General features: G+C 46.1%; 1 protein-coding gene across 2 annotated transcripts in view; it reads right to left on the bottom strand.

The window, feature by feature from the left end:
* sema3ab (sema domain, immunoglobulin domain (Ig), short basic domain, secreted, (semaphorin) 3Ab) overlaps positions 1–11,453 on the bottom strand; it is a 23,809-nt gene continuing 12,356 nt past the window's right edge. Inside the window, exons 7-17 of one of the 2 annotated variants that reach the window (XM_028958629.1) lie at positions 10,237–10,379; positions 9,312–9,426; positions 9,163–9,232; positions 8,931–9,075; positions 8,180–8,399; positions 7,340–7,431; positions 7,172–7,213; positions 4,307–4,464; positions 3,854–3,921; positions 2,205–2,350; positions 1–1,897 (exon numbers count right to left, since the gene is read on the bottom strand). In XM_028958629.1, the coding sequence (XP_028814462.1) occupies positions 1,460–1,897; positions 2,205–2,350; positions 3,854–3,921; positions 4,307–4,464; positions 7,172–7,213; positions 7,340–7,431; positions 8,180–8,399; positions 8,931–9,075; positions 9,163–9,232; positions 9,312–9,426; positions 10,237–10,379 (1,637 nt within the window). In that variant the 3' untranslated portion in view covers positions 1–1,459. Of the gene's footprint in view, positions 1,898–2,204; positions 2,351–3,853; positions 3,922–4,306; positions 4,465–7,171; positions 7,432–8,179; positions 8,400–8,930; positions 9,076–9,162; positions 9,233–9,311; positions 9,427–10,236; positions 10,380–11,453 lie in introns of both variants that reach the window. The other variant, XM_028958627.1, reaches the window with a different exon arrangement.

The raw sequence follows: 11,453 nt of genomic DNA, 5'->3' as shown, positions 1-11,453 counted from the left end.
TCTGTACAAGAAATGTTTATTTCGACAATAGAACACAGGCCAGAGATGAAGCTCGTCCCTCTTGATCTCCGTCACCTTCTCTCTGTTCCAAACACACATGGATCACGGTGACCTCTGGTCCGACCAGTGCACTGCCGAAGTCCCATCGTGAACCCGTCCAAGGACAGGAATATTTACACTTTTACACCACAGTTACACCGAGGGCAAGGCTACACATAGTACACTGAATAAGAACAGACACACAGCATGCAGGTTTCTACAGGATGCAGGTCAGAACCTTTTCATCAGAACCAAAGGGAATTCTGCTACCGAAGAAATGGACTCTGATTTATTTCTTGTAGTCTTTTTTATTTTATTACTCCCTGCTGTTCTGTGCTGCGACAGAATCTGTGGTGGCACTGATCTAGGACAGCATGTCCATCAGGTCTTCCGACAGCCACATGGCAGCCATGCAGCGCTTATTTAAGCAGAACAATCTTGGCCAATTGAGTCCTTGGAGCTGGGCGGGGTCACAAATCTGATCAGAGTTCGTTCCATTTTGAACCTGCTTTTTTGCTTCTCAGATTGCATCTTCTCCAGATTGCCGTTGACCTTCATCACTGGCCACCTGCAGATGGAGACAATGCTCTTCGTGATCTGATAAAACCCAGTTAGAGGCTCTGGAGAGGGGCAATTCCATCATTCTTAACGCTCATTTTTATTATGTCCATGCCATTCTGCTGACTGCAATTATAGTTTTAATTCTGGTCACATGATGGAGCTCTTATCACCATCAGATGGAATTCGATTCACATTGACCTTTTCATACACAGTGTTACAATTCATTTCAAAAGGAAAAGGTTAAAATGGTCAGAAGATCAGATAGTCATGATAAATGTATTTTTCTGTAACATCCTTTCAACAAAAATAAGTTACATCCAGGGATTGTTTAAATATTTAAATATGGGGAACTTGTGTTGCTGTGGTGTGTGTATTAAAAATAAAAAAAGTAATGAATCAAAATAAAGTTTCTTATGTGAAATAATAAAAAACAAAAATCTATATTTCACACTAAATAATTTCGAACTGCAGACGAGAGGTCAAGGGTCACGGATATTTGGTTATAAATCAATACTTCAGACTCTGTCTGATGTATCTCTGTATGTCATTCTGCATTGTCTGTCTCTTTCACACACACACACACACACACACACACACACACACACACACACACACACACACACACACACACACACACAGCAGTGATGATGAAGTGCTGGCCTCAGTACGGTGAAGTTTTGGTTCTGCTGACCCGGGCTCAGGAAACCGAACTTCGGACCCAACGAGCCCAGACGCTTTCACATGTACGTTCTGTGCCATCGTCATATTTACAGGCAGCGGGAGCAGTTCGGCTCGGGTTAACGTCCACCCGCGTCGGGGTTCCTGCCGTTCTCGTTCTCCAGTTGAGATGTGGAGCTTGTCAGACGCTGCGCGGCGCCCTCTGCTGTTCGTGGGTCCTGCGGTTCCTCCCCTTCTTGTTCTCCTGCAGAAGTTTCCACTTGCCGGCGTTCTGTGGCGCGGCGTGGAGGAGGTGGGCCTTCTGCCGCCGCTGCTTCCGCTCGCGCTTCCACACCTGCTCGCACAGCTCGTCCACGCTGTTCAGGCTGGGGTGGCTGATGAGCGACAGGAAGTCGCGGTACCACGCCCTCGGGCCGGGAGGGGCGCGGCCGGGTGTGTCGTTGGCGTGCAGCAGGTCGTCCAGGTGCTCGGCGGGGATGACGTGCAGCGTGATCCTCAGCAGCGTCTGCATGAAGCCGTGCTCCACCGCGTGGCAGTAGAACACGCCCGAGTCGGGCGGCTGCAGGCTGCGGATGAGGAGACCCTGCTCCGTCCCCATCACGCGCTCGTCCGACTTCACCTGGAGGTCAAAGGTCGCAGGCACACAGCACTCATAAACCCACCACGATGCATGAAATAAAACCCAATTATACACACAGACACACACACACACATTGGGGCAGTGGTGGCCTAGCGGTTAAGTAAGCGGCCCCGTAAACAGAAGGTTCCCGGTTCGAATCCCCATCTGCCAAGGTGCCACTGAGGTGCCATTGAGCAAAGCACCGAGTGATGGGTTAAATGCAGAGGACAAATTTCTCTGTGTGCACCGTGTGCTGTGCTGCTGTGTAACACAATGACAATTCACACACACTTCACTTGACACACACCTCGTGTTTTCGATCCTCTCCGTGCTTCTGGTGCTGCCAGTAGATCAGGGCTCTCTGTGACTTTGGGCTGCACTCCAGAAAGCTGGTGCTGTTCTCCACCCCGTACACCGTCCTGTCCACGACCCAGCTGCCGGACTGGGACTCGTCTGAAACACCGTCATTTACACTGTCATTTACACTGCTAGTTTATCTATGTATTTAGTTGTTCTGTCAAAGACAACACACATGTCTCCTGGTGCATCAGCTGGATACTGAGCTTTACCGAAGAGACCAAACTAAAAAAGCCGAGTTAAATACAGAGCATAGCGAAATATGGTGACTTTCAGTAAGGGGCCGTCAACAAGTTGCATTCAGTGATGCCTTGCTGCAGGAACAGGGTGGTAGTAGCCTAGTGGGTAACACACTCGCCTATGAACCAGAAGACCCAGGTTCAAATCCCACTTACTACCATTGTGTCCCTGAGCAAGACACTTAACCCTAAGTTGCTCCAGGGGGGGACTGTCCCTGTAACTACTGATTGTAAGTCGCTCTGGATAAGGGCGTCTGGTAAATGGCGTAAATGTACAAAATGAACAGTGTGCTGCCTGGCCTACGTTTGATGCCAGTCTGCCACTGTAAGATCAGATTCTTAATATATAGTCCCAGTGTGCTTAGTCAGCATCTGGTTATTGTTTCTGACACCACCGACGCACCTCAGGTGCTGCCACATTCCGGGGATATTCCGGCTCCATCTTCCAGTTCGGAGTTTCCTGATTGTCTGTACCTGACGGTCCGTGCATAAATATAGCCTCATGCTCGTCTAGTCCAGGTCGGGTAGCTTTATGTCTGTCTGCGCTCGTATCCTGTCCTGTCCAATGTGAACTATTATGTGTAAAATACCCTGTCCCCTGTCGTGCGACTGCGTCCCTTTTCTCCTGCCATGTCCTGCTGCCGCCGACAGGGAGGGTAACTGCTACCACCTAACCAATGGTAACCCCTGGTCTTCAATCTCAGGCCCAGCTTTCTGCTTTGTGTGTGTGTGTGTGTGTGTGTGTGTTTTACAGAAATTTGATTCTTTTGTGAGTCAGTTGAGTTAAGTGCTTTTTGAAGACTTTAAACTTCTGTCTGTGACCTGGTGTGTGTGTGTGTGTGGCCTTAACAGCAGTAAAGTCTATTTTCTCTTGCCTAAACACGTGTAATTAGCCCAGAGGAAGCAGCCTGTTAGAGGAGCTTTAACAGGGTTTAAATGAGGAGTGGTAAGGGGGTGCGGCATACTGAGTGGCGTTCATTACGTGGTGCTGTGTTCCATCTGCTTCTTCTGCACTAGTTGATTTGTCCACATGGATTGGAGAATATTGTGAAAATTGAATATTAAATCATTTGTAGTGATGTTTTTTATGATCTATGATGTTAATAATGAAGTAAGTCCACTGAGCCAATCAGCAGACAGTTGACCCCTGACCTGGTCCTTCTCACAGTGACCTGATTTCACTGACAGTGATGTCACACAAAAAGTATTGCGCTGATCGATTCAAAGAATCAATTGAATCAATGAATCAATTGATCGGCAATGAAGTGGACAGAGGGTGGTGGCCCCGCCCATGTCCAGTGATCAGTTTGTCCTGGGGGGCGTGTGTGTGTGTGTGCATGTGCATTGTGCAGTCTACTACCTTCATGCTGCAGGTCAGAGCATTGGGTCAAAGGGTCTCCATTTCTGATGTCCTGACGCCGGGTCCTCCTGCAACAGAGAAACAATCATCACTGCAGACTGGATTTCTGATGAGATTAAGGCCTGTCCCTCAAAATCATATGAATCTATTTATAATGTAATAATGTACAGATCATGCAGAAATAAAGATGATTCATATAAGTCTAAAACAAAAAGTACTTTTGAGAAAGTACGTTTCAGAGTTGATGGAAGAAAGTGCTTCGTTTTTAATAAACGATTAGAGGGCCAAGGAAGACGATTGTTCCTTCTGCGTAGTGTCTTCTTGATGGACTCATGAACGAGTCGTCGTCCCAGAACTACAGACACTTTCACATCGCGCACCACACAGAGAGCGCCGCTCCGCCAAGCACCTCTGTACTATATCTGTACTCTTGTGTGTGTGTGTGTGTGTTACCTCTTGGCTGTAGGGAAGTATCTTGAACACTGGTTTCCGTCCCAAGCGCAGTAGGGATCTCTGGCCAGGCAGCACTCGGCACAGGCCTTTCCATACACGTCACAGCGGTGCAGGGACATCTGGGACACGCCTGCGGACGATCCCAGGTACAGCTGTTGCTATGGAGACACAAAGCCAGAACATTCGCTGATGTTCAACAGGTTGCATTGTCACAGAAAAGGAAGAAATCTGTGTAAAACATATTTTATATCTAACAGGGCTGCAGGACCAGGGAACAACAAGAACCTCATATAAATATGATCAGAAAGGTATATTCTTTCATACATTCACTAACGCTTTAAATTATTTTTTTTTTACGGAAAAAAGTAATACTTGCATAAAACATGAATATGCAACATGGTCACTGATTCAGACTGATTCAGACCTAAACATCCTTGCTAATACAACATGAATATTTGAACACACAAAGGAGATTAAATTTTTTGTATTCTAAGACCCCATTAGAAAACTGCGTTTCAGGGGACCCAGTATGGTTATTTTTTGCAGAGTAAAATGTTGCATTAAATGTCTCGTTTCCACGTATCCGTGTGGTCAGCAATGTGGCTTTTTTTTGGGGGGGAAAACACTGATGTATTTTTCCAACCTCCAACCTCACCTATAACTCCAAAGTGCATCCAGATAAGTTTTCCACATTTTTTATGTTACAGCCCTATACCAAAATGGATAGATTTTTTCCTCAGAATTCTACACAATAAAAGCCACCTAAACTGAGCAATCAAGGGAGAAGAGCCTTGCTCTCACTCTCTCACTCTCAGCTCCAGAGGTCCTCTAGTCTGAAGACAAAGATTGAACCCTTTGGTGTGAATTCCAGGCATCACTTTGGAGGAGACCAGACACCACTCATCACCAGACCAATACCATCCCTACGGTAAAGCATGGTGGTGGCAGAATCATGCTGTGGGGGTGTTTTTTAGCTGCAGGAACTGGGAGACTAGTCAGGATAGAGGGAAAGATGACTGCAGCAATGTACAGAGACATCCTGAATGAAAAAGACATCAGACTGACCCTAAACACACAGGGGAGATATTAAAGGAGTGTCCTTGAGTGGCTCGAGTCTGATTGAACATCTCTGGAGAGATTGTAAAATGGCTGCGCCCCAACGCTTCCCATCCAACCTGATGGAGCTTGAGAGGTGCTGCAAAGAGAAATGGACCAAACTGGCCATGGAGAGGTGTGCCAAACTTGTGGCATCAAATTCAAAAAGACTTGAAGACTTTAATTGCTGCCAAAGGTGCATCACCAAAGTACTGAGCTTTTTTTTTTTTTTTAAATTAGCCAAAACTTAAGTAAACTTTTTCATGTTGTCATTATGGGGTGTTTCATGTAGAATTCGGAGGAAAAGGGCTGTAACATAACAAAATATCAAAAAAGTGATGCACCGTGAATACTTTCCGGATGCACTGCAAGCAACTACAAGAAAAGACGAGGCTGGAAAACAATGATGTGTGTCAGTCTCCGTGTGGATGACAACATTTCAGCAAATGCTCCCGCGCGGAGTTTAAGAAACTAAAAACCTTAGATATCTTTTTTTTTTTTAAATGACATTTACTGTATTCTAAAATGTTTGGGTAGACAGTGCATGCTACTGGTGTTGTTTTTGGTCTTTTGTCCTTTATGGAACTGACAGATTATATTTTTCCTTCTCATGCACCCCTGTTGCCTTGGTAACAAGAACAGGTGAAGCCTGTTACATATTCGCCTTTTTTGTTGGTTATTAAAGTAAAAACTTGTGAGTCTTTTTGTTGCCTCGCTGCTCTTTGTCCTTTGTGTTCCTTTTGTGAGCAGGTTTTGTATATGAATAATTGCATGACTTTTAAGTTTTTTCCCCTGGGATTCAATAAGCCTGATGAGCTGGGATTCTGCTGATGAGCTGCAGGTCCTGTCTGAACCTCAACAACACTTCATTTCAGCAAAGTGCCCGCACCCGGCACAGCTGCTGCTTGCACAACACATGAGGGAAGCATTAAATGTGCTCCGCATGTTTTTCTACTTCAAAAATTTGGACAGCCCCTCAATGTTCAATAAACCCTCATCATCAAGCAGCACATCTGCAAACATCATCTGCGCAAGACGCAGCAGGAGCCCGTCGTATGGTAGGGGGAGGAGCTTAAAGGTCTAAAATGTTTATAAATGTCTTGTTACACAGAATAAACGATGTGATGCCGCGTTGTGCCACGGATCTCCTCAATTAAACATCCAGCATGTAGCATTAATTATGCTGATGGATAAGAACGCTCAGATTCGTTCAAGATCAGAGATGAGTGTGTGTCTGTCTGTCTGTGTATCCATGAAAAAAAATAAATAAATACATATATACACACACACACACACACACACACATATTTAATATTTTGGACCTGAGTGCACAGGAATATGTCAGTGTGTATTTTTCTGCAGGTGTGTGTACATGCATGCACAACTGGAAGAATGAACTTCATGACTGTGGTGTTTTCTGTTCTTCTGGAAGGACACGTAATACACCTTGAGGCAAGAAGCCACTGTGTGTGTTTTGTGAGTGCTGCAATGTGAAAACTGATTTATGCACCTGTGTGTGTGTGTGTGTGTGTGTGTGTGTGTTAGGGGTTGTGTGCCTGCAAAGCAGCCCGAGGCTAAATCTGTGTTGGCTTTCTGTGAGGAACAGAGGTGTCAGAGCTGCGCACACATCCAATTACATTTCCTTAGCCAACCACGCTCATCCACTCATCACTTAACAGGATGCCAAATTCACCAATTTACCAGAAAATTATTGTTGTTGGGGGGGGTTATTCTCGACACCGAATAAAATGTCACATGCACCATGTTTACCTGTTTGGTGGAAAGTTCCATGGCTGTTATGGCAACGGGCTCCTGATCAAAACGACAGAATAGGAAAGAAGAGTGAAGCAACAAACCGCAGGAGAGCAGAAGTACTGAGAGCTGGTGCAGTGCTGGAATGTTTGTGTGTGTGTGTGTGTGTGTGTGTTGCTCTGGTACCCTGAACACAGTCATCTCCTCCAGCAGCACCTCCTCCAGGTCATGCCATGTGCCTCGGGGTACGGACACCACCTTCAGCACAGTGCCAACGTCTGCGAGGCCGAAGCACATCGTCAGTAGCTGCACAGTCTTTATAAGAGACACACTCATCACACTCATCCCTCATCAGTGGCCCAACTCTTCTGTCTGGATGTGTTTGGATGGTGGGCATCTTTAAACTATAGATTTCAAATTGGTGCCACCTAAGACGACTATTATGTGATCAGGGTAAAAGTGAAAGTGATTGCTTTTGTTATTGTGAAACCCTGCAGCACAGCACACAGTGACACGGTGAAACGTTTCCTCTGTATTTAACCATCACCCTTTGTGAGCAGTGGGCACCATGGCACGCACCCGGGGAGCAGAGTGTGGGGACTTCATCAAGGGGACCTCGGTGGCACCTTGGACGTTCGGATTTGAACCTGCAACCTTCCGATTACGGGTCCGCTTCCTTATCCGCCAGGTCACTGCTGTCCCTAGTGTACTTTTCACAGGGTGTTAGTAGCCTAGTGGTTAACACACTCGCCTATGAACCAGAAGACCCAGGTTCAAATCCCACTTACTACCATTGTGTTCCTGAGCAAGACACTTAACCCTGAGTGTCTCCAGGGGGGGACTGTCCCTGTAACTACTGACTGTAAGTCGCTCTGGATAAGGGTGTCTGGTAAATGCTGTAAATGTAAATGTTCTGCAGCAGCAGCGATTATTACGACTTGTATTGATTAGTGAAAATCACAACAGTGACAGTTTTTATCTGTGAAGGAGTTCGAATTTTTCTTAATCGTTAACTGAAGATCCGACCTGTGCCAATGAACATCACGTCATACTGGCCGTCCTCAGCCTCCACACGGTCCACCACCAGCTGGGTGAACTGGTAGTCCACGTCCGTCTTGACGATGATTGGTCGGTTGTTGATGGGGTACACGGGGTTGAACATGGCCGGGTGGCTTCGGGCGAATGTGATAACATCATCGGGCAGATCTTTGGTGGAGTCGAACCCTCCGAAGGTCTTGCTGGGGCACTGCAAATGAAAAAATAGAATCAGACATAGAATCACATAGAATCAGACATGAACTCACAATTAGATGGCTGAGAGGTTTCCACGAAACTTTGCACACAATCTAAGACCCCGAAAAATGTTAAAAACCCGTACAGTACAAATGTACAAATTTTGTCTTCACCTACTGGTGAAGGTGAAGACTTTTGTAGGTTTTTTTTACCGTGACTAAAGTAAAGTGCTTTGATTCTACTGTCTGTGTAGGAAGAATAGTAGCAAGCGAGTTGTTGCCAGATCTGCCAAAATGCTGAATACGTTTTTTTATTTATTTATTTTTGCTATTGTTGCATAGTATTCATGTTCATACTTCATTTAAGTTGAATGTCCATACACAAAAGTAACCGATAAGTTCACCACCCAAGCATAGCCAATTTTTATTTTATTTTTGCATTTGAATTGTAAACATCATCATGTACTCTACTGAATAGCCCAGGTATGAGTCCAGCTCATTTTGCTGCAATTTCCCACTATTCCATATAAACATGGACTGCTCACCGTGCCGGGGCGTGGGTAGGGCACCCGTCCCAGGAAGGGCACCCACTGGTAGTTGGGCCCGTCCCTGTGAGCGTAAGGCCCCAGGAAGACCCTGCGCACGTCCGCCATGCTGTACATGCACACGGCGGAGCCCTTGAAGATGTTGCTGCGGAGGAGAGAGGGACAGAGAGGCGCTGGTTTAGTGTCCCAACGCTCCGCGCCGCAGGGGCCTCGGTTTTCTAAAGGTCAGAACCTGGAGGTGGTGAACACGGCGTAGATCACGGGGTTCTTGGGGTCTTTGGAGCTCGTGAGGAAGACATCCTCTGGAAGAGGAGAGAGGACGGAGACATGTCAGTATCAGCCCGGCGTCTGGGGGGAAGGCTGGTAACAGCAGCAACTCACGCAGCTCGTCGAAGTGCGTGTCGATGCCGTTGAGCCCGGGGACCGAGCAGAGCAAGCGCGCCTTCAGAAACGTCGTCCACTTGTTGACCAGACTCCGGTGTCCCCCGAAGTCGTTCTGTCACAAACCCACACATTCTGATTAGAATAATAATTATACTAATAATGATCTAATGAGGAACAGGTATAAAGGACGGAAGGACACTGAAGGACAGTGTAAATGGACACTAAAGTGAGAATTAACGCCGACGTGTGGAACAGATGGTCTCGTCCGGAGAACCGAGTGGCGTCACGGAGAACAGTGAGCAGCTCTTCGGCGCTGAGCGGCTGCCAGGTTCACACGTTCCTCCGACAGTGTGCTCTTTGTCGCCTCTCTCCGTGGCTGTGGTGACGTTTCTAACGGCCCTTGGGATTCACCACGGGGTGCCAGCGGAGAAGGGGGAACAAAGCAAGGAGCGAGACAAATGGACGGGTTCCGTTCCAGGCAGCTTGATGCTCCGAGGGTCTGAACTGATCTTCTGCACTCTAGATAAATACAGTATTGTACATACATATACTTTTTTTTTTTTTTTGCTCTCACCTTTGTTCTATCCACTTTCTGCCGTGACAAATGCAATTTCCCACTTGTGGGACTAATAAAGGTTTATCCTATCCTACTGAGTCTCATTTCATCTTGTTCTAGTTGTCTTTTTTTCCTAATAATTCCTAATGATTCTGCTAATTACTGCCATTCAGTGTTGTGCATGGACGTCAGTCATACCCAGAACTTTTTTTAATATCGAATATAGTTCACTCTTGTATTATGTGAGTTCTACTCATTTTAAAATAATTAAGAACATTTGGGACACTGAAATTCATTAGAACAAACTGGATTTTAAATTGTGTGAGTGTGTGTGTGAGTGTGTGTGTGTGTGTCAGTGTGCCTTACTTTACACAGCTGTCCAATCCGGGCGTGCGTAGCCTTTCCTGCATGTTCTCCATCGATCGCGTTCTCCCTGAAGAACATGTAGATCTTATCGTCCTCTGGGTTGTCGCTCTCCGCGATGAGGTGCACGCCCACAAACCTGGGGTCTAAATTCCATTCATTTTGTCAGCAGAGGGTTCGTGTGTTTTGCCCGTTTACGAAAAAAAAGGCCACAGCAGAAGGGATTAAAGCCTCCAGACGCGGTGGCCTGTTATTGTTCTCCATCACGACCTTCAGTCTATCAGGAAACCAGAGACTCCGAGTGAGGAGGGATGGGAGGAGCAACGGCAGGGTTTAGAGGCCATTTTATTTGTCTCCATCTGCCACTTCAAAGCTTTTACTCCAGTAAAAGTAGAAGTCGTCACTTTAAATTTCAGTCAACTTAAGTAAAAAATACACAAATTTTTGCCTTCAGTTATAGTTACCAGTGTGAAATCTATTATGGTTGGAGTCTTATTTTGTAAATCAGGAAGAAGACTACATCTCTTTGAAAGAACAGTGTTACGTCTCTGGACGTATGCTCCCATATGTTCTGTGTAGCTGGCTGTGTTTTTGTGTCCTGTCTCTTTTAGGTTGACTTTGTGGGAGGAGTTGAAGCCTACCAGCTCCACCTACCATCTGCCTATTGGTTCACCTCCACCTATATAAAGGGACTTCGGATGGTGTTCGGAAGGTCCCCAGGGAGGTTCTGCTAGGCCCTCACTCTTTTGGGAAGTCTCCAGGGTCTCCAGGGATCTACAAGGAGTTCCGTTGGGGATCTCATTCATGTGTCTTGTTTGCTTTGTGTGATAGACCCCTTTGTAGTTAGCCTGTGTTAGCCTGTTAGCTTTATGTGCCCTTTTCGTAAAATTTTGTGAGTGTTTGAGTTGTCCTCAGCACAGTTTAAGGCTGTGCTGATGCTGGTTGGCTGTGCTGAGTCCGCAGTTTTTTCGTACCTGTTAGCTCACTGGAAATAAAAGCACTGTTTGTATGCTTTGTTTGGTTGTGTGTGTACCAGTGGACGTCCTCCTCTCCACACGCTTGTTGCGTTTTTTCGACCCCAGGACTTAGGAACGTTCGGTAAAGTATTTGTAACTTAGTTACAAAATAAGAAATGACTGTTGCCATTTTAATAGTAAAAAACCCACTTGGTTTACGTGATGTAGCGTACGGTGTGGAGTTAAAATAAAAAAGTCTCCCCA

The sequence above is a fragment of the Denticeps clupeoides genome, chromosome 17, assembly GCF_900700375.1.
Source record: "Denticeps clupeoides chromosome 17, fDenClu1.1, whole genome shotgun sequence".
Classification (NCBI taxonomy): Eukaryota; Metazoa; Chordata; class Actinopteri; order Clupeiformes; family Denticipitidae; genus Denticeps; species Denticeps clupeoides.
This window is presented reverse-complemented; position numbering and strand designations above follow the sequence as displayed.